We start from the raw sequence: 23,644 nt of genomic DNA, 5'->3' as shown, positions 1-23,644 counted from the left end.
GGAAACCACTGCTAAAAGCAATGAGAAGTGTAATTAAGATCATGGCAGAGACAAAGATTCAAAACCATTGTTGATACTTAATACACCTTATTAGTTCCTGGAGTAGGCATACCTCCACACAGCTCACCCTCCGTAACAGTGGTTCTCGACCTTCCTAATGCCATAACTCTTTAATACAGTTCCTCATGTTGTGGTGGCCCCCAACCACAAAATTATTTTCGTTGCTACTTCATAACTGTAATTTTGTACTGGTATGAATTGTGATGTAAATATTTTTGGAGATAGAGGTTTGCCAAAGGGGTTGTGACCCACACAGAGAACTGCTGCTCTATAACCACTGTGCTCAACTGTCAGAGATCTGTGCAGAATGTTTCACAGTAGCTTTCAAATTATTCCATATTCGTATTAGTATTGGGAGAAATCTCTTTGGTTTTGATAAAGATCTCCATAACGAAAAATATACAATTTCCATTGAAAATTAGGATGCAAGGATGACTCAAAGGTGATAATCTTAGAATCACTGCAGATTGGGACCACTCCTACTGACCTGAATTGCATGTGCATGCGCATGATGGCTCTTTGTCAATGTCCTGAAGAATAATTCTGCTACTATACCTGTTTCTTTACCTGTCTCTTTCTCTTTTTCTAGCCGGAGGCCACCTCCATCGCCAACTCGCCCCACTATAATCCGTCCACTAGAATCCTCACTGTTAGACTAAATGAAGTGTCTGGCATGGCAATTAATCACTAATGATTTATGCAAAAGCAACATATTCTGTAACCTTTACAGTCAACCATGAGTAGTCGCATGTATGGACATCCATAGGCAAGTAGCCAGTTTTACTAATGTATTCATCACCCATCTTCATTGCTCATGGTATGCCAGACCTTTGGGGTTTGACTGAAAAACTGCTAACCTGTAGAGAGACTTAATATGTTGTACTGACCAAGGTAGTTTTGTATAGCAGTCCTATACTTTGGTACCATTTATCTATCCAACATATATCTGAAGAGTTTTCCAAATTGTCTACAAAGCAGCTTATAACAATTCTTGACAGACGTAAGAGTGAGCTTAGAGCCACATCAGTTTCTCCCCCACATTCTGTTTAGGATGACAGAGATTCTGTTGTCTGCTATTGACGCCACTGCCTGCTCCATAATTACCTATTTAGACTTCTTCCCCGTCTTTATTCCATAAGCCCGCTAGGAAGCGAGATTTTAAAATTAGAATTGTTTAAGAAGGAAGCTTTTCAGGAGCTTGAGGCAGTTAGCAAAGGGAAAGTCTACAGGGTTTGCTCTAAGTAGGGAGCTTCTCCCAGTGCCAAGTGTGTTTTGCTTCATGTTAGAAGCGCAAGCAACAATGCCTGGATTATTTGGTAATGACCAAAAATCAGTCGATAGATTTGGCTACTTCCAGAAGGAAGAAGCAAAAATATCACCATTCTAAAGTGTCTGTGGAAATATTATCTGTTTATTATCTCATATATTTACCTCTCTGTAGGCTCTGATGAAAGAAGGTTGACATTGAAAATGTTTAATTTTACAGTTGTTTTTTGACATGGGTATCTAGCTCTATTTAGTTATTATGACTATTATTTCAGCTGGAGCAAAGTTAAATGTATGTTAAAACATGATTCCTATGATTTACATATAAGTGATTATGCAAGAATCCCTTTAAAACAACTAGAATGTCTCTACCCATTCCAGACTCTCTTAAATCTTGCAATGTAATGACACAATTGCATTGGAAGTGTGGTCCCTGTATGCAAACTCATCAGAGATACCATGGTTTAAGAGCACAGCTCACATGTTTACAGATGCCCTGCTCCAGCTTGCTCCCAAAAATGCCTTTGCAATATTGAGCTGCAGAACAAATTTTCAATTTCTACAATTTCTAAAATTTACAAGAGCAGTCTAGCCTAGAGGTTAATAGTTCAGCCTTGAGGCTAAGTTTTAAACTACCTATGACCAGATGATTAACATGTAGGAGACAGCTAGAAGCCAACTGGAATTCTGTCTGCGAACTGCTCCCAGACAGCAGAGACATTCACTGAATTGTGCGTCCCATGACATTATTCCATATTCACAGAAGTAAATTACGTTTTTCTAACTGCAGTGTCTCCCTTTGAAGGCAGCAAACATGATTTGTATGTGAATTCCATTTTAATTTCCTGTGCAGTTTCTACCCGAAGCAGGTAGAAACCATGACATAAAAACTTTAACCATTATTAAAAAAAAAAATTCCAAGTTAAATGGCAGTGCATTGAACTTACTCTAATGGGTTATATCCCACTTATAACTGGAAAAATTAGAGAACATGAAACATACAAAATGGATATTTTCAAATTTTAAGTGACACAGAATATCACTACTCTTCACTTCTCTCATTTTTCCCATTGGAAAAAACAATCCGTGACTAGAACTCTCACACACGAGATGAACATTGTCTTTGAAAATGGTGTTCCAACTAAATGGAAAAACATTAAGCAAACCTTCATAATCAAACAACTAATGGAGAGTGGGGTCTTCTCATGAAACTCCCTGTTTAGGATTCCCTTTGCTTCTTTGAGTTCTCTAAAATAGGCAGCTAATGAATTAGATGCTTCAGGGTTTGACTATGTACTTACTGTGGTTTTGTATCTTGCTGTATTTCAAAATTTTCCTTCTGTTAGAGGAAAATATTGCAGAAAACCACTGGTGTGTTCTCAGATCAGCACAAACCAATGTCAAGGAAAATTGGGGATTTGTCTCTCCAAGTTTCTTCCCACTGATCTTAGACAGTCGTAAACAATGGCATTTGTCATCTTTGGCTTTTGCTTCTTGATCCATAGATGCCTTGTCCCAAATGTCTCCATCTGTCAGGACAGTTTTGTTCTCTTTGCTACCATGTTATATCAGTGGCACCCAGCACCTCTCACCCCCCACCCCACCCCAGAATTCCAGCAATGGCATTCCAGAATATTTTCAGTTTATTGCAGTTCGAAGGGTTTGCATCCTGCTAACAGGAGACAACAACGTGAGTGGAGCGTGACATTCTAGAGTGTAGAGTTTGTGGAGTGGCATGCACATCAGGCCTTAGGATGGGAATGTAAGCTCAAAGGGCCTTACATTTCCCATTCCATTTTTAATCTCTTGTGCAACCTCCTGATTGATGATTCTGATGATGTCAGCACAATAGATGTAGCTCTATCTTGTCTAGCATAATAAAAAAATAAACCCAGTGTTTCTAGGATTTGAAAAAAAATAACTACTTGTTTGATTAAGTAAATCCAGTTTCACTGTTACATGCTAAACTTTGCATGCATGTTGACTAACTGGAATAACAGTTTACTTAATTGTGGATGGGATATGAAACAGTATTGATTTAGAACAGATATATTCCCCAAAATCATCTACTAAGAAAACCTTCTTGAATATTGCTTTTAGGTGTGTTTTATAGCATAGAAGAGCAGTAGGGTCTATTTGTTGGCAATTTCACTGTTTGTGCAGATTCATACTCAGTCTATCCAAAAGCATAATAAAACAATTTCTGTGTTATAAACATTCTGAATTTAGAATTAAGTAGCCACATAGATTAATTTGTGATTTTTTTAGACTGTAGCCATAACTCTAAAATATGAAATGGGACCTGATACCAGTATGTGACAAGTGTTGATGTTCTCTGTGTACTTATTTTCTCTGCATGTCTCTAGGAATATACTATATACATAGTAAACATCTATTTCATGTCCTTTTTGAGTAAGTTCAAAAGCACTTGCTAACATGCCATTAAGCATGAATGTGATAATATGTGCATTATATATATATATATATGTATGAGTATAAATATCAGTGTAAACCTGTGCTCAGTATGTAAGAATATGAATATATTTTTAACTGTGCTAATGTATGATATATGTTGGGAAGATCTGCCATACCTGTGATTACAGTAGTTCATTTGTCATAACTTACATGAGATACACAAGATTTTCTAACTCATACTGTATATATTCTGAGGGGCACAAAGCTTATGAGAACTAGGATGAGATAAAGTGATGATAACCAGGACAAGGTAGAGTAATGTCTATAATCATTAGGATTGAAACCCACAGCACTGCTACCTAAAGGCATTACCCTTTGGTGATACTCTGATTAAAAAGTATAAGACTTGGAAGCTTTTCTCTAAGGTCTCTAGTTAGAACTGTGTTATTTAAAGATTGTTGAGTTGACTTAAGAAGCTAAGTTGATCTGTATGGTCATTTATTCTCTACAGTAAAAGTTAAAAGAATACAGAGAGGTAGCAACATAATGAAAGGGATGGATCTTTCTGAGCAAAACTGTAAAACATGCAGGGAACAGGTTACTTAACTCCTTGGAGGTATGTTATCTACTCTTTCAGGTAAACCTTTTGCATTTAGCAAACTATATAATTACTTTAAATTGATGGGAATCTCTGAAGGATGGAGAATAAAGCCTAAACAGATCTCCAAACTGTCTTAATTCAGTGAGAAATGATTGTGTGTAAGACTCAAGCCATGAGTTTTACATCATTTCACCTAGGACTAATTTTAGAGAAATAATGGATAGTTCATCAGATCATTTAGTCTTTTCTAAATAACTCTATTTGTCTTCTAGATACTAGGCTGTCTATCTAGCTGATGTGTTTAAATTATGTGGTGCTCTGTATGTGAAACTTTAACAATATTTTTGAAGTATATATAGAATATGCATTGTTAGTTGTGTATATATAAATACATGTAAGAATATTTATATGTATGAGAGCAAGAGACAGGAACCTCAGAATCTCCTGTTTAAGATCTGCTAGTACTGGTATACTGGTGAGACTTCTCATTCCACTGGTCAAGGGCTTCACATGTGGCTCAGCTCAAGGCATTAATTTCCTTATTGCTTTTACCTTTAAATCCCCTAAACTTTACTCATAATATTTTCATAGTATACAAAAATTACTCCACTGTCTTATACCGACTGCTGCCAATCTGTGGAAATCATTTCTCAGAAACCCTACCACTATGACCTTGTGGGCTTTACTTTCTATGCACAGCTTTTGTTTCATGAGCTTGTAAATGTTCCTCTTCTCTCCCTGTTCTGAGTCAAATTTCCCTTTTGCTTTTTTATGAATGATGAGTATATAAAAGTCAAAGCTTGTCTTCTCTGTTTATTCTTTAATTAACATGTCTTTTTGGCACTTTTGGGATTTCTTAATGCTGGATTGATATGGATTCTGTGAATGGGATTTTTGAAGCAAATTCCTAAAGCCTGTATCATCCTTGAAGGTCATGTACCTAGTGTGAAAATGTGAAACTGTATTTCGAACCTGAAATAAATTATTACATTTGAAGGAACCCCCAATTCCTCATTCTTGTATACATTTGAGTCTCTGCATTTCAGTAACACTGCAAGTAAATTCCTACTGCCCCTTCGCTCAAATCTGTCCAGCATTACTAAAGTGGAAAGTGACAGCAGTTTGCATTCCCGTCCTTAAGTTATGAGAAAAGGAGATTTTCAGACAGCAAATTAGGTAAATCAAAGAAAGGGGGTGGCAGGAGACACTTCCTACTAATTTCAAATAATAGGTTGTAGGATTCTAACCTCAGACAGTGGCATGGTATGACCTTTGCCAAGAAGCGATGTGACAGTTTGCCCTTGGAAAAGAAGTATTTGTGGGAAAGCCCAAGAAGTAGGAGGAAAGATAGTCTATTTACATGTTAGGTCAACTGAAGACAAACACTGAGCACCTGGCTAATCCATGTTACCTACTCACTGGGCACAAAAAGGGAAATGTAACTGCAATGTGTCCAGTAATTAGAAAATAAAAGTAAGTGTTAAGTAGGTACAAACAATCCTTTCCCTAATTGGGTTTCCAGATAATAAACACTCTTGGTTGTGAGTTTTGATGACAGCTCCCTAACCACACATGGTTCTAGACTATGCCATCAAAATGCATACAATAGGAGGGGGAAGAAGGGAGAGATATTGGTTTAATTTTCCATGCATGACCAGGATATATAATTATGGGAAACAGCTGGACAGATTGCTCTTTTCAGCTGCAATGTCCTTCTCTATACCTTTCCCACAAGTGGAGAACCCATGCATTCAATGGAAGCTGTCTATTGGGAAAGATCATGGATAAGAATCAGGCTGGTCACTTGCATTTTGTTTTAATCACATGATTCTAATGTATGGTAAAATACTCAGAATGATTTCTAATGAAAATTACAAAAAAAAAAAAAACACACCCAAAGGACAATATTGTCACTCTTTGGTAGCTTTCTATCATTGTAAATCTCTGCTTGATTTGTTCTCAAGATTCTCGTCTTTCTGACACCACCTTTCAATTGCACTTTGAGAAATGCATCTAGTATCTGGTTTCATGAGACTCAACCTGACTCCACCCCCACCCTTACCAACTCTTGATACTGTCACACTTGGGTTGTTTCTTGGTGCTCTCTCATACTGTAGTGGCATAGTAATTAGAATATATGCAAGAGGCAATGACTAAAATTACTGACTTAATTCAAAGCCTTCCAAAGTACATTGCCCGAGATTGTAATGAGCTCACATACAGAGACCAAGAGTCATTTTATCAGTATACTTTGGGAGATGACGGCTACAATGTAAATATCTTTTACTGAAAGAAAGAAAGTAAAATTACACTGTGAATCTTTAAGAGAGAGATAGTGTCCACAAGCTCTTCAGACTTCTTTGATCATAAAAGTTTCATTCATGAAATACCCCACAGAACTAGTATTCTAAGTAACCTGCTTTAGGAAACATTGCTTTGAGGGCATTAGCGAGAGGGAAAGCCATTGGTGATGTTTTTGTTTGTTTCTGTTTTTCGAGACAGGGTTTCTCTGTGTAGTTTTGGTGCCTGTCCTGGATCTCACTCTGTAGACCAGGCTGGTCTCGAACTCATAGATATCCACCTGGCTCTGCCTTCCGAGTGCTGGGATTAAAGGCGTGTGCCATCACCACCCGGCTACATGATAATTATTTTAGAGTAAGCTGACACCAACAAAAAGTTGTGTTCAAGTTCAAGCATAAGAGCAAGATGAAGTCCCAGCTCAGGACAGATATCCGGAAGCACTGGTGGCTTTGTGACCACAGTATCTGAGCTTCCTAGAAGGAGATGCCATAAGACAGGAGCATGAAAGCAAAAGAGGTGGGCACAGGCATTGATTCCTACTAAACCTTGGGTGCGACCTTGTCATTTCCTGCCTTACTTTCTTCCCTATCACTTTCAAAAAAAATTGCATCGAATATATACTTGTGAGGTTGTTGTGAATGAAGAGAGCCAGGTCCATCTAAAATGAAACTTCACCAGAGAAGGACTGAGGACACCCTGTTCCTGTTGTCTTCTTTCCTCACTTCCCCATGCTTTAGGCTCACCCCTCTGCTGTGGGATGGTAAGTTGCCGAAATGATAGGCAAAGCAAGCAAGCAGAGGTTGGTGAAATTTTACAAAAAAGAGAAAACATAGAAAGAAAACCATCCAAGAGTTTGTTCCACGGCAGGGGCACCATCAGACTAAATTGTGGCAGTGGGATAGAGCTGAGAGGATGTAATTCATTCTTCCTAATAATTCTTAATGATTTTTTTCATCTCTTTTTCTTTGTGTTTGGGAAAAAACTTACCTGTGAAGTTATTTTTCTGAACGTTTAAGAAAATATAACCTGAACGTATAATCTTGACATTATATGTGCCTGTGAATACCAGGTTGTCGAGCTTTGAAATGTGTTACCTCAGTACTCTAGTACTTTTGTAGGTTTGTATAAAGCCTGCATTTGCTCAGCACTTGCCTTCAAGCACTCTATACATATAAAATTCTGAAAAGGGAATAGCAAAAACCCAAACTGTCAAGATCCATGGTAGAACTAGCAGGTCCACTGAATGCTGTTATTACCAATGGTGCTTTTCTGGTAACAACAGGAACGTCAGATACAGGGTACGTGAAGAAGAGAAGAAAGGAGCTGTCTGAGGGAATGTCACCATGGTGTTTGAAGTAAACTTTCTTGCTGTCAGTGAAATATATTTTAGAACATAATATGTCTGATCCTGTTTCTGGATTGGAACACCAAACTAGCTCCCATGGGACGGTGTTTTTGGCATGTGCTCACAGAATGTCCCTTCAGCACTGTAGACCTGCTGTTCAGTTTAATGGCTCACCTCCCCACCCTGCTGAGGTAATTAAAGTGTTCCAAAGCCCCTTCAGAACTCAAAAATAGTTTCTGTTTGCTAGGCAGGTGATAAATCTCATTCAGCCTGACAGAAATGTAATTACACTTTCTTCGTGAAAACCCCAGGGATACCGTTACCGGGATCTCTCGAAGCCCAAGGCTTGCAGACCCCCCCCCCCAGTTGAAAGGTGGGGGACTTAGAACAAGTTTTTCATCATCTAAATAGCTGGGAGGCCTCCTTAATGTAGCCAGATTAAGTTGGACTGGAGAAAAATTGGTCTAGGACTTTGGGAAAGGTAACCACCACTCAAGAAAAAGCCCAGTCAGTTTGGTCCCATTAACTTCTCACAGAAGACTTAAAGAAGAGAAAAGGAAGTGTTTAGGATTTTGCCTTTTATAGACCCAACTGTTGTCTTAACAAGAAGGAAGTGAGCATGTTGCTGGACAACTGGCTGGGTGGCTCAAGGTGACGTCCCACAGAGAGGAGGGTTTGAGATGATCTCACAGTGCCCTCAGAGTCAGTGTTCAGTGACTCCATTAGACAGAAGGAATTGAAGTGCAGACTTGTGCCAGAAGCCCCTGGGCAGCCTTCCTTGAGCCTGCCATGTGTCTGCTACAAAGCTGTCCCTTGCAGCATGGAGGTTACTGCATCTTCTGGAGATGCAAATCGCTTCAAATTCCAGAGGCTGATGCCAAGCAGCAGCCCAGCTCTGCACCCTGACTCCACAATTCATGACCTGATGAGAAACAAGCCAGGCTAGGGATCCAGAGACTATCCGGAAAGCCAACATCTGTGAACCCTGGAATTGCTTCCCAATAAATCTGGATTTTCATTGCTCCTTGCTCTAAGACATGGGAAATTCCTACAAATCCTGGGGCCACCAAGAACCAGCCCTCGCCTGCTATTTTTCCTAGACTTGATCCTAGGCTGCCATACTGCATAACGATTCACCTCAGATTCTTAGTTACAAGTTCATGACTGTAAATGAACCCATGAGGTTTTCTGTGTTGGGATGATAATGCTCATTTGATCTTGATACCTTTTAATTTCCTTACTTTGAAAAGATTTCACTAGTCACGTGATAACGTAAGGACTAAGGTAGTAAACTGAAATTTCCATCAACAAAATTCTATAGCAATTCCTTTCCCCCTGGGGAGCATTCACGTCAAGTCTTGGGAAATAATTTGGGGTCAAACAATTAGGGTTAGAAATCAAATGTGCAACTCTAAAATGTAACTTTTAACACGATCCTAATTCACCTACTTGATTGCAAGGATTTATAACTCCATGGTGCAACATGGTAGCATTTTTGAATGGGCAAATGCCTTAGTGTGCTGCCGGTACCCTGAGAGTCCTACCGCTGCCAACTTTGCCGTGTGGTGTACTTTCACTTCTCCTGCATGCATGCCTGGTCTTTTGCTTTATTTGGGGTTTTTCGTTTGTTTGTTTGTATTAGACTTTTGTGGGATATTTTTGCATGCCATTACTTGAATTTATTTTATAACTTAAACATTGTCTTCTTCCTCTACATGTTTTCCTTTTTTATTATTTTGTTTTGTTTTTACTAGGAGACCCCCTCCTGCAGTTCCAGGCCGACCATCCTAAACCACACCCCCACCCCCGTCATTCCGTCAATCATCTCCTTTCATTTCCAACAACGTGTCTGTCTGTCCATGGTATTTAAAGTCTTTTGTTTGCACTATGTCACATGTATATATATAAAAAAAACTTTTATTTTTGACATGTGTCTTTAATTAAAAAATAAAGTTTATTCTATATAAAAAAATTACGTGTGTTCACTTCTTTTCCTGTAGGAAAAAAAATGACCCAAATTAAAATAATTTATTTAAGCTAATGCTTGGTAAGGTAAAAATGCATTTATCTAGTCTTTTTTTTTTTTTTAAGAAGGGGAAATTGATTTTGTGGGGGACTGGGAACAGGTGGGGATGGAACAGGCAGGGGGTGTAAGGGATGGCAGGAAAGAGCACTGGGAGAAATGACTGGAATTGGGGGGCATTTGAGGGACAATATAGAAACCCAGGGCAGTGGAAACTCCCTGGAATCTATGGAAGTGACCCTAGTGAAGTCTCCCAGTAATTGGAGATATGGAACCCAAACTGGCCATCTTCTATGACCAGGCAAGGCTTCCAGCAGTGGGACTGGACATCAACCCAGCCACAAAACCTTCAACCTACAATCTGTCCTGCCAGGTCAGCCCAGAGACCCAGAATAGAACCAAACACAACTAGGAAAAAAAAAGTCAATGAAATGATTCCTAATGATACTCTGCTATACTCATAGATTGGTGCCTAGCCCAATTGTCATCAGAGAGGCTTCACCCAGCAACTGATGGGAGTAGATGCAGAGACCCACAGCCAAACATTAGGCAGGGCTTGAGGAACCCCAAAGAAGAGAGGGAGGAAGGATTATAGGAGCCAGAGGGGTTGAGGAGAGGACACCATGAGAACACAGCCCATGGAATCAACTAAGCAGGGTTCACAGGGACTTAAGCAACAATCATGGAACCTATATGGGTCTGAGCTAGGTCCTCTACATATACCTTGTGGTTGTGTAGCTTGGTGTTCTTGTGGAACTCTCAGCAATGGGAAGGGGAGGTGTCTGACTCTCTTGCCTGTGCTTGGGACCCTTTTCCTCCTACTAGGTTGCCTCATCCAGCCTTGATATGAGGGTTTGTGCCCAGTTTTATTGTATCTTGTAAGGCCATATTCGGTGGATATCACTGGGAGGGGCCTGTTCTTTTTGGGTTTTTTGTTTTGTTTTGTTTTTTGTTTTAGGGAAAATGGATGACGAGTTGATCTGGGGGAGAGGGGAAGTGGGGGAAGAGACTAGGAAGAGTGGAAGGAGGAGAAACTTCGAGAAAATGAAAGTAAAAAGTAAATAAATAAGAGTATTTCTGAGATGGTTTCATGTAGCCAAGGCTGGTCATGAATTCCTGATCCTGTTTCGACTCACCCAAGTGCTTAGGTTAGCAACATGTACCACCACACACAGCTCCTGAAAAATGCATAGTTTGATATATTAAAGAGCTGAAAGATTTACATTATTAGACCACTGTGATTTAAGATGCCATTTGGCAGAGAATGTTAGTGTATTGAATTGAACAATAAGCTAGTGAATAGAAATTTCTTTCAACACAATACAAAAAATAAAAATAAAAAAGAATGAACATCTAGGAGTCTAGAAAGGACACAGAAGCCTCAATCCTTTTACTCTGCTTTCAGAAATCTTATCAATAGTTATTATTGCACCGAAATATTTTACTATTATTATTTTCCTAAATCTATTAAAGAAGAATTTTTAAAATGTAATATTACATGTTGTGGAATACTATTTTGAGATGTGTAACATTTATTTATATGAATATTTGTTTAATGACACAAAAATGTGTTGTATTCTTTTATGTTACATTTGCGTAACTCTGTGAAGCTGTGTTATTTTGCCTGTCTAAAATACCTGATGATCTAATAAAGAACTGAATGGCCAATAGCTAGGCAAGAGAGGGATAGGAGGAGCTGGCAGAGAGAATAAATTGGAGAAAAAGAGAGGAGAGATAGGGGAGTGAGAAAAGGAGGAGAGGAGGATGCAAGGGGCCAGCTACACAGCCAGACACAGAATAAGAAGGGAAAAAAAGAGATACAGAAATAGAGAAAGGTAAAAGCCCAGAGGCAAAAGGTAGATGGGATAATTTAAGTTAAGAAAAGCTGGCTAGAAATAAGCCAAGCTAGACTGGGCATTCATAAGAATAAGCCTCCATGTATTTATTTGGGAGCTGGGTGGTGGGCCTCCAAAAAGCAAAGAGTAAAAACAGCCAATATTACAGAAGAAACTGTGGGTCTGAAGCATATTAGCTCACAAATTGTATTTGACAAATTCAGGGGTAAAAAGAAAATTCATCCGTTTAAAGTTCATGTGCAATAAAGCATGGGAATGTTGCCACCTCAACAAGCTTCTTTAGGATGTCAGTGAAGTGCCAGAGAAACTGGGTAAATAGAAGCTTGAGGGCTGAGAAAACTTTTTAATGCATCAGTCTTTAAATAATACCAATATTGAAATTTTAGGCTTTGGATTTTTTTTGTTTTTTAACTATCCACCAAATGTATACAAATAGAATGCTTACTTTCAAGGTAATGTGGTACAGTCTACCAATTGTTTGGCAGCTTTGCCAAAGGCTTTTAGTTTGTGATTTTCGGTTTTGAAGATTACGTGGGCTGAATTTGAATTGCAAAGCAGCTTGTCTCGGATGAGAGCCCTTGTGAAAACGCCTCATTTCACTGTTGAAAATAGACTACTACACATCAAGAGAGCAAATCATTCTCTGGGACACTGGGTTCCACTTACTTCACTGGAACCCTGTTTACATTTGACCCAGGGGTGTCCTGGAAAAGGAAGGCACGAAGAAGATCTGGGCAGGACCTCCTTATTCTAAAAGAAGACCCCCTCATTAAAACCATTTTCTTTGGATCATGAAAACCACTTAAATCATTTTTAAGAATTAAATTCCCCACTCAAAAATGCAAGCCAGCTTCTCGGGTTTCAAGTTGCACATCCTGTGTCACATCCCTTTTTGCTGTCTCCAAGGGTCAATAATGAACAGGGTTACTGGCAACCAAGTTCAGACTCTAAAGCAAGGCATTCAGCTGGTTCTCCTGGAGCCCAGGGCAACTGAGCTGATGTGAAATAATGCCTTTGCCTTGACCTTAGTCCTCATCTGATAGTGTTTTTATGTTTGTATGTATGTGCATGCTCATACATATTGTGCAAGTGTACATCTGTTTAGGAACTCGAAGAGGCCAGAGGACATCCCAATATCCTGCTCTATCAATATCTACTTTATTCCTTTGAGTCAGGGTTTCTCACTGAACTTGGCCAGCAAGGCCCAAGGATCCCCCTGTCCCTGCTCTACATAGCACTGGGGTGACATGCAAGCATGTGGCTGCACTTGGCTTTTTACACGGGTGCTGAGATATGACCTCATGTCTCTGCAGCAAATATTTTATACATTGAGCCATCTTTCCACCCCCTTGAATTTTAAAACAATATTCTTACTAGATGGATCCAAACACTAACAGACACAATATTCTCTGATTATTTTCTACCCCTTTGCCAAGCAAAGTGAGGCTGCCAGTGCAGGGGTTTTCCTCCAGTTGACTTTGGTTTTTCCAACACTTGGTATTTTTTCACTGTCTAAAACTTAAATACAGACTTGGTTTTACCTACTACTTCACAATTTGGGTATTTACAATTTGAACTTACCCAATGAACAAGAAGAAAATGAAATTCCAGCTATGCCAGAATGGAATGGCTTTAAGTCTCCTGAACGGAATAAAAGTGTGCTCCATCTCATTTCTTAGACAAGAAGCAAGAGGGAGTCTGAGGGGCAGGGAAAAAGGCATGGAACAAAAGTAACTGCTGTGCGAATGCACTGTGTTTTCTGTCCATAGTTCTTATTTCTTTCATAATATACTCTTAAATCAACCATCCACTAACTCTCTGTCTCCACCTCTACCTGCATCCTCCATGTGTGACAGAGTAGGAAAGGTACTACAGTCTTCAAGATCAATCACAACACAGGATGCTCAAGAGGAGTTAGAACTTCTTTTTAAAGCTATAGTATTCCTTGTATAGTCACTCCTTTTTTAATGCATCAGAAGTCTCTGGGATTCATAATAACATCTTAGTCAGCAGGAGCACCAGAGAAGTAACAGAGTCAAAGCAGCTTACAAAATAACCAAATCAGCAGTTATCACATATTGTTATGATAAAAGGCTTGGTCATCTTTCTAGGGAAAACCATTAATGATTTAAGTGCTGATGCAGCTAGTTGAGATCTTGAGAGCATTAATCCACTTGCTCCAACCATGACCTAATGTTCCAGAAGGTACCAATTGTGACTTCTGACAAGGAGACAATGGAATTCATGCCAGCCAATCAAAACCCCAACTTTTCCTTCCTAATAGAATACATGCTGCAAGATTCTAAATCATTCAAGTGTTGGGTAAAAGGGGGGAGCATCCTGTTATTGAAATTATGAAGGGGTCTTCCACCTGCTTTGGTGCCTAACCAAGAGGCACTGTAGCAGCCTCCTCTTGACAGCAGAGAGAGGCCATTGTTCTGCAGTCCACAGCTCAAAAAACTGAAAACACCTAAGAGATGGATAAAAAAGAGCTAAAGGTAGGAAAAATTAAAATGTCCAATAGTCCTCTGGAGTTTCACCACTAAATAAATGTATGTCAACCTTGGGGACCATATATACAAATGAGGAAAGGATTTCAGTCCAAGTGTGGGTGAATCCATCATTTTGAGCCTGAGTTGAGGCAAAATGGCATTGAACTATGCTAAGGCTTTCTGGTGTGTATATACTGTTGATAGTATGTAGATGCTTCATAAGATATGCTTCTTTAACTAACTCATTAACTCTTTGTCCCAACCTTCATCTTTCAATTTGGAGACTAAGAAGTGAAGAAGGGACAGGTAACAACATACATCTCTCTCTCCATGGCCTCTCCCACTACTCCCTCACCTTCTAGTCCTCGCCATCTTCTAATAAGGCCATCAAATTATGACTATCAAGGAATAGATAGATACTCTATCAATGAATAGCTCAATAGAAAGATCCAATTACTTCTTCAAATCCCAGCTTACATCCAGACAATAGATCCCCACATGGGAACACTTCATGTTCAAACATAACAAAGACAGGGAAAGCACTGTAATTCATGTATGGGCAAAGACAATTTAATGAGTGTAATAGACTTCCAAAATTCCTTATCTCATGGCTTGAAAAAACAACGTTGTCCTTGCCAACATGTATTTTATAACTCAACAAATAAGTATGATACAGTTAATTTCAAGAAATGGATATTGAATTATTTCATCCAGTTTCCTGAGAGTCTCAGATAAACTTGCCTAGCTATAAATCCATTTTTTTTTAATGAAATACACAGAAAGTTAAAGTTGCTAAAAACAGGCTGGAAGAGATGCCGAGCAAACATGATGACCACACTTTACATCCTCACAACCCACGTGATAAAAGATCCTGTAATCCCAGTGCTAAGGAAGCAGAAACAGGAATATCCCTGGGACTTGCTGGCCAGTCAGTCTACCCAACTTGTGAGCTCTAGATCAGTGGAAGACCTTCCTTAAAAGAAGGTGAGAAGACTGAGAAAGATACCCAACACTGAGCTTTGGCCTCCACATGCACACACAGCACACGCACATACCAAATTGGCTAAAACCACAATCAATTCTGTGCTCTTCATAGTCTAACTAGAGTCTGTATCTGAGGAAATCATATTGAACTTAGACCATCGCATCATGAAATGTACCCCTCCCCCACTTGAGGGGCGGGCCCAGCCAGCTGCCTCCACATCATAGAATACACCTGTTGTTCTCATCGCTGTTGTTGCTTAATACTGCAAGCCACTATTCCGTTTCAATATTGTCAACACCTTAAGATCAAATGCTAAGGCAATCAACAGGTGGCAGGCTACTGGTGAGTGAGGACTACACACTACAACTTCCACGTTCTTTTTAATCCAATTTCACGGTACTTTCTATCAGATCCAATTTTCAGTCTGTTAACTTCAGTGAAACCATGAACAAATGAGACAAAGTCTTCATCGTGCCCCAGAAGGTAAAGATGGTCACCAAGAAGACGCCAAGGAGGGTCTGCCTATGCACATTTTTTAAAGTACTATTTTGAACTGCCACACACCACTGAAAGCTCGTCTTTGGGGCTCTTCGGCACTGTATTTTCTTCTGATTCTCGCCTGAATGAACACTGTAGAGAGCAACAGAACATGTTTGAGCCAAGAGACAGTTTCTTCTGTCTGCCTTTTTTTCTTTTAAACACAAAAATTATTCTCAGCTATGTACACAAAGGCTGCCTGGGGCCTTAAGGATCTGTTTATTTGGTAATTTTAAAAGAGTGGGAGGCCCACAGAGTTCTCACTTACCAGAGTCCAAATGTGACTTGGGCCCAGCATGAGGCCACAGGCCATCCCGGGGTGGTGAGCAGCTAGCTAGCAAGCTTGGGAAAGCAGAAGCAGCTTTTAAGTGGCCCCAAGAGATGTCTCCCCCCGACACACACTGAGGAAATCAGTACCAGTGTGGGCAAAGCAAACCTCAGGGCAGAAAAACCTCAGGCTGCTCCTGGATGCCCTGTGAAGCAAGGTACCAACTGATTTTCCAAGCCCCCTCCTTTCTTACATCTCCATTGCGGGATGAGCGAGAGGAGCGAGGCCTGAGGGGGTGTGCACATGTGAGGCGGTTGAGAAACAGCTGCTTCGTAGCTCTAGCTCTCGGCAATCCTCCTGCTCCACACGCAAATGCACCTGGGAGAAAAGTGGTCGTCTCGTTTGTTTGGTAACTGCAGCTGTTTCCCAAGGTAAACCAACATTGATGGCACCTGGGAGATGAGGACTGAAAAAGCAGCCCAAAGTATTGGCCTGGCCTAAGCACGCCCCAGCAGATCTTCTGCCAGTTCTAAGGTGCCTCTCTCCCTGATGCTCAGCTTGTCTGTGCCCTTCCAGTGGTAGTCAGAATGTGATTCCCCGGGCCCCATGGTCCACGGTTCTTCATCAAACCTTGGCTCTCAGCTAAGTTCTTCCCTTGACAGAATCAGTTTCTAGAACCTTCAAAAAAAAACACTGCCTGGCTGTTGATTTTCATAGTTCTTAGGAAGTCTGTGTGCTTATTCCCAAAGGGCTCTAGTCAAAATACCTCACCCAGAAAATGAGCCCATGAATCCTGTTAGTGAACTATCACAGCATCTCCCTACCCTGGGAGCAAACCTGCTTCAATATGAAGAGAAGGCCCAGAAGCCAGCCCTACCCCAACACTCCTAGCACTCTATCCACCTTGAACTCACTGATGCTATCATTTACCTTAACCCTAGTCGATGTCAACCACCTCAGCACCCCTAGACGCCTAGATCCACCCTGCACTGTAACCTCCACATGCTTCTGTACAGTCCTTGTCCCTTCTCCCAGGAATCTCAAGGTTTTGAAATTGTTGCCTTGTGCCCAAATGCCTAACTCACGGCCCAGACAACAAAATCCACAGTATGTTCAGCTTGCTCTCCAGGGCATGCCATTTGGTTAATCTACCACTCTGGATAAAACCAAGACTCTAGCTGCCCTGGTTTGCTCTGCGCAACCGAACATGATCTGGAAAATATCAACAAATGTGTAAAGTGGAAACTAGCTTTATTTTAAATTCATCACCACCATACTCAAAGGAGCTGTCCTACTGTTCTATTGCTGTGACAAAACACTATGGCCGAGACAGCTTATAAAAGAGTATCTAATTGGGAGCTGGCTTACAGTCTCAGAGGGTTAGTCCATGATCACCACGGAGGGAAGCATGATGGTGGCTGGCAGGCAGGCAGGCAGGTAAAGGCTCTGGAGCAGTAGCTGAAGGAGTCACAGGCAGAAGAGGAGGGAAAGACTGAGTGGGTATAGAGTGAGCTTTTGAAGGCCCATCCCCCTGTGACACACCTCCAACGTGGGCGTACCTCCTAATCCTTCTAAACAGTCCACCAGCTGGGACCGAGCATTCAAATACATGAGCCTATGGGGGCTATGCTCTTTTCAAACCACTGCAGGAACACTAAGTATCACAGAATAACCAGAATAACCTGTTCTCCCAGTGCCCTCAGCTTTCCCAGTATACTCTGCTCCTTCACAGTGTGTCATTCTCATGCAACTGCTTCCTCCATTCTCTATGGAAAACCAAAGCAGTCAGGAAAAAATGTCCTCACCTCATCTTCTACTCCCCAACATCTGTGCCCATGCACCCTACCTACCCACTCGTTTTGTTTTTAGGGTCACTTTAGACATTTCTCTTTTTTTGTTATTTTTGTTTGGTTTGGTTTGATTTGGTTTGGTTTGGTTTTCTCAAGACAGGGTTTTTCTGTGTAGTTTTGGTGCCTGTCCTGGATCTTGCCCTGTAGACCAGGCTGGACTTGAACTCACAGAAATCTGCCTGGCTCTGCCTCCCGAGTGCTGGGATTAAAGGCATGCCACCGCTCGGCTAGACATTTCATTTTTATTATTTTAAATTTTTTTTTTTATTTTACCTATCAACCACAGTTCCCTCTCTCTTTCCTCCTCCCTCTCCCCTCCACCTCCCTTCCACCCCACCCACTATCTACTCCTCAGAGAGGGTAAGTGTGGTGGTATTTTACTTGTACTGAAATGTGATTTTAATTGTATGTTAATAAATAAAGTTGTCTGGGGGTCAGAGCTATTAGAGTCATAGCAAGTGCTGGGCGATGGTGGCATACACCTTTTTTTTTTTTTTTCTTTTTTTTTTTTTTTGGTTTTTTCGAGGCAGGGTTTCGCTGTGTAGCTTTGCGCCTTTCCTGGAACTCACTTGGTAGTCCAGGCTGGCCTCGAACTCACAGAGATCCGCCTTCACCTTTTTCTTTTTTTTTTCCTTTCTATTAAAATAGAAAAGGGGAAATGTGGTGGTATTTTACTTGTACTGAAATGTGATTTTAATTGTATGTTAATAAATAAAGTTGTCTGGGGGTCAGAGCTATTAGAGTCATAGCAGGTAAGGCCTCCCACAGGGAGTCAACAAAGTCTAGCATATGAAGTTGAGGCAGGGCCAAGCCCCTTCCCTCTGCATCAAGGCTGAGAAAGGCATCCCACCGTAGAGAATGGACTCCAAAAAGTCAGTTCATGCACCAGGGATAAATCCTAGCCCCACTGCCAGGGGCCCCACAAACAGAACAAGCCACACAACTGTCACCCACAATCAGAGGGCCTAGTTCGGTCCCATGCAGGCTCCCCAGCTGTCAGTCTAGAATCCATGAGCTCCCACTAGCTTGGGTCAGCTGTCTCGGTGGGTTTCCCCATTATGTTCTTGACCTCCCCTTGCTCATATAATCCCTCCTCCCTCTCTTCGGCTGGACTCCAGGAGCTCAGCCCAGTGCTTAGCTGTGGATCTCTGCATCTGCTTCCATCAGTTACTGGATGATACCTTCCCACTTGTAACCATAGCTCAAGTCTCTTTCCGTCTGTCCTTTCATTTGAGAATTAGACCCCATCTCCTCTCACCTACTCAGGAATACTACTCCAGGAACTAACTCTTCCCCATCAAGTGGCCATGCCTCACAGCATTGTTTTATTAACGTCTCCTTCCTTTTCTATACTAGTCCTTGGCTGAAAACTTCCAAGAAGTTTGGCTGCTACTCTTTCTCTGTTTTCAAGCTCACTCCGAATAAATTGTTAATCCACCCACCAAAGTCCTACTCTTTCAAGGATATGACCTCCTCCCACGGAGGCCCAATAGGATGCTCTTAGTCCTTTGATTCCAGCTGATCACAGCTGGTCACCCTTTCCTCCTGCGGTCACTTTTGGCCCTTAATTTCTAGGACACACAACCCTCTTCCTTCATGTTTTCACAGCACAGATTGCCTTCTATTTATATCTGTTATCTGTCTCCTCCTGCTAAACTGGAGTAGGTTAAGGATCTTTAAGCATCTGAATTTAGAGATATACCCGAGGCACATATAATAATACTTGTCATATAGTAAGGACATAAAAAGTATTTGTTGACTGAATAAATTCCTAAGGCAAATATCATAAAATACCAATGGTATAAAGTGCAGAGAGAGCCTTGGTAGGCATTATATATCCTATTAATATTGGGGGAAGAGAATATAGGGTACAGGGGATGATGGGAGATTTGAAGCATTCAAAACAGCTACTAGTCAGTCGTTAGCTCTTGAAGCAACTCAGCTGTCAGAAAGGCAGAACATTGGTCTAACCCATCCACATAGTCTTAGACAATGTCCTGCTACCCACTCTGATTCTTGGTCTCCTAAATTGTAAAATAGAAATAATCTGCCTCACAGGCTGTTAAGAGAATAAAATAATGTATACACAGTACATATCATGGTGACTGGGACACAACACATCGTGGTGTGCTATAAGATGTCGGTATTATTATTAATCAAGGCCCCATTTACTATTTGCTTCTGAGTTTATAGGGACCTCCGACCTTATTTTCATGATTCACAAGTCAGTAAGAATTCCAACCCACAATCGCTACTGCAAAAAGGAATACCTGTAACTTCCACAAGAGGGCACTGTGCCCCAGGCCTACTTCCCTGAATCACAAGGGTTTGAAAGGCTGCATAATTGTGTAACGGATGCCCTCTGCTGACTTGTTTACTTTTTCTTGTCCTTGGGCCTTTCTTTGGCTTGGAAGACGTAAATGATCGCCTTGTGTGCGTCCTCGTGTATGTTCAGCATGAATGCATAAACCCAGAGCTGCCCAAAAAATTTTTCTGCGAAGTTCACAGTACCTAGGTACTCATGCAGCACAGCACTGACCCAAACATGCTTACACGGGGAGCCATTATGTTGCTACATGTGTCGTCTCGCTCCCTGCTTGGCATAAGTCGGCTACACACAGCACAAAATTAGTAGGTTTTTTCCACCCTTGCTGTTCTAAGTCTTGATCCTCTCCACCCCAATTTCAAAGCCTGACATCTGTGCTACTTAGTCTTCCAAGGATGGGAGGGGAAAAAAAAATCCCTGGGATGATCAAGCTGAAGGAGAGAGGAATTCTCTTGCCTCGGTTTCAGAGGGTACAGCCCATGGCTGGTTGGCTCTTTCTGCCTGCGGGGTAGCAGCACACCATGGCAGGGAGCCCACGGAGAAGCACAGCTGTTGATCTTGAGTCACTGGGAAGCTGAGAGGGTGAGGTCCAACAGCCCTTCAAAGGCATACTCTTAGAGGCTCCACGTCCTTCCGTGCCTTTAGTAACCGAAGGATCTAGCACCTTCCAGTAGGATCACACACTTAACACATAAGCCTTTGACGGACTAATAAGACCCAAACTAGACCAGCTCCATTAGAGCAAGGTAGGCAAAATGGCCACCTTCCTCCCCTTGCTCTCACTGGCACCTCCCCTCTCTGGCCTTCCTTGTGCTTAGAACAAACGACAAGAAGCAGTGCTCAGAGGAGCGAAATGGTAGAAGAGCGGGCGGCTTTTTATGTGAACGAGTATTGGACAGGTTGAGACAGAATTACACTACAGAACTCTTTCTCCTGTGAATCATTAGTATATTGCCTGCACCCTGTCAATGTGGTTCAAGTTGAGACTGGCTAGAGAACTGGATTTAAGGGATGAACTGTGTTCCCAGAAACTGCCGTACTGGGGTCAAAGGAATCATTTTCTCGCCATGACTTCCCATCAGCCACAGCCAAATGAGCATGCCACAGGCTAGTTTTATCATCCCAATAGCAACAGAGAACAGCTCAGGATTTCTCAGTATTAAGAAACAAAATAAAGCATGACGTTTTGCTTCATTCTCCCTAAACCTTTTTAGAGTTCATTTATATTGCTGGCCTGTGAGATTTTCTTGGAGAAAATGCAGAAATTTGGTAAAACTGTATTTTCATTTGGCCCAAACCTACAATGATGCAGCTTCAGTGTTTTCTCTACTGTAAGGCATAGTCTAGTGAAGAAATGGATATTTGCTTTTACTTTCTGACATTTTTTTCAGAGTTTGAGGAATGCTTGGTAATTTCTCTACTAGTGAACTATATAGCCTACCCCGAGTAATGCTATAGGCCATGCTCACATCTCCTTTGAGTCTTTCTCCCGGACTGAGTTCTAGTGTCTAATCCATTTTTCAGAAGGCTGACTCCTGTCCCTTTGATTTCTATCATTTGGGTTATTCAATTTGTCATTCAGTCACCTGTTCTTAATTCCACTATTGCCTAGTTGTAGGGCAACTAAACTGTAAAAAAAAAAAAAAAAAAAAAAAAAAAAAAAAAAAAAAAAAAAAAAATCCAAAACTAAAAGCATGCTGTTTTATTTGTCTCGGTAGCCATCTAAATTATGCTTAGAATTTTGAGCCAGTATGCTCTGAGTGCAGCATATGGAGCTCATCCCCAGCCTGAATATAACATCTCAGGAAGCCCAAATGTAACCTACCCCATTGATATTATCTGCTCCATGCCCTGTGCTCACAGGCTAGTTCATGGCAGAGTTAAACAGACACACAAGTTCAATCGGGTTAGAGTATCTGCACTTCTCCTGTATTCCTACCTCCTCTTCCTCCTTCTCTCTACATGAAGTTAGTAAATTCCCTACAAATCACTAAACCCACTTATCCCCATGGCCAGGCCATACTCTCCATGCAGACCCTCACTTTCCTCCAGTATTGCCACAAGCACTCTCCATGCTCAGCCTCTGTAGCTTAGCCTCAAAATTACTGCCAGTCTTTAGACTTCCCTCGTATATGAGGTTTCCTAACACAGTGTCTTAGCTTATCTCTTGAAAGTCCCTGAGTTTGCCACTGAGTACAGGATACTGTAATACAAAAGTACTCAGCTCTCTGTGACCCCAATCCCTGTCATTTATAATCCATTTTATCCTGTGCTTCTGTCTGCCACCAGGATGTATTAGGTCCCTTTGGAACGCACAATGCTACCCACTCTGGGTTCTGCTTGTGGTAGTGTCTTAGTTGGGGTTTCTATTGCTGTGAAGAGACACCACAACCAGGGCAACTCTTATAAGAAAAACATTTAATCGAGGTGACTGGCTTACAGTTTCAGAGGTTCAGTCCATTATCATCATGGTGGGGAACATGGCAGCATACAGGCAGACATGGTGCTGGAGAAGGAGTTGAGAGTCCTACATCTTGCAGTAAACAGGAAGTCAACTGCTTAGGGTGGTATCCTAAGCATAGAAAACCCCAAAGCCCATCCCCACAGTGACACACTTCCTCCAACAAGGCCACACCCACTCCAACAAAGCAACATCTCCTAATAGTGCCACTCGCTGAGATTATGGGGCCAATTACATTCAAACTACCACAGGTACCCGTCTCCCTACAGCTCCATTAGTATCCAAACAGTCTCTGCTGCACCTTCCCCATAACTCCCCATCCCTCATCCCCTCCACACTGACTGGCCTTCTAGGACCACAAATATGAGTAACATTGAGTACTGGGTGACTCCAAATAAAAGTCACAAAAAAGAGCTGGAAACAACAGAGTCAAGGTCATTCGCCACACTATTCTTAAAAGTGGTTCAGTCTTTTTTTTTTTTTTTTTTTTGTAGTTTTGTTTTGTTTTGTTTTTGTTTTTTCAAGAGACAGGGTTTCTCTGTGTAGACCAGGCTGGCCTCGAACTCACAGAGATCCACCTGCCTCTCCCTCCCAAGTGCTTAGATCAAAGGCATGCACTACTACTGCCCAGCAAGATGGTTCAATGTTTTGAAGCATTCTGTTCACTGCCGTAAATTTCCTAAATTTAACAACTGGAAACCTATTCAGATAAGTCAATGTATTAAAACATGAAAAAAAAATAACGCACAGCTTTTTACAATTCTTTGCTTCATCCATCTGCTGCAATTCATTGATGTGGACTATAGAATAATTTGTGCCACTTTCAAGGCACAAAATGTGCAATCCATCACAATGGAT

At 41.2% G+C, this 23,644-nt stretch overlaps 1 protein-coding gene across 5 annotated transcripts in view; it reads left to right on the top strand.

Moving 5' to 3' along the window:
* The window catches only part of Dnm3 (dynamin 3), a 498,900-nt gene extending 489,053 nt beyond the window's left edge, over positions 1 to 9,847 (top strand). For 4 of the 5 annotated variants that reach the window (XM_052737385.1, XM_052737384.1, XM_052737389.1 and 1 more), the window contains one exon: positions 650 to 5,342. In XM_052737385.1, coding sequence (XP_052593345.1) covers positions 650 to 719 — 70 coding nt within the window. In that variant the 3' untranslated portion in view covers positions 720 to 5,342. Of the gene's footprint in view, positions 1 to 649; positions 5,343 to 9,742 lie in introns of those variants that run through there. The other variant, XM_052737388.1, reaches the window with a different exon arrangement.
* The last annotated feature ends 13,797 nt before the right edge of the window (positions 9,848 to 23,644 follow it).

Source organism: Peromyscus californicus, unplaced genomic scaffold (assembly GCF_007827085.1).
Source record: "Peromyscus californicus insignis strain IS unplaced genomic scaffold, ASM782708v3 Scaffold_14__1_contigs__length_90479793_seg_2, whole genome shotgun sequence".
Taxonomy (NCBI): Eukaryota; Metazoa; Chordata; class Mammalia; order Rodentia; family Cricetidae; genus Peromyscus; species Peromyscus californicus.
The sequence above is the reverse complement of the archived record's forward strand: the minus strand, read 5'-3'. Positions and strand labels throughout refer to the sequence as shown.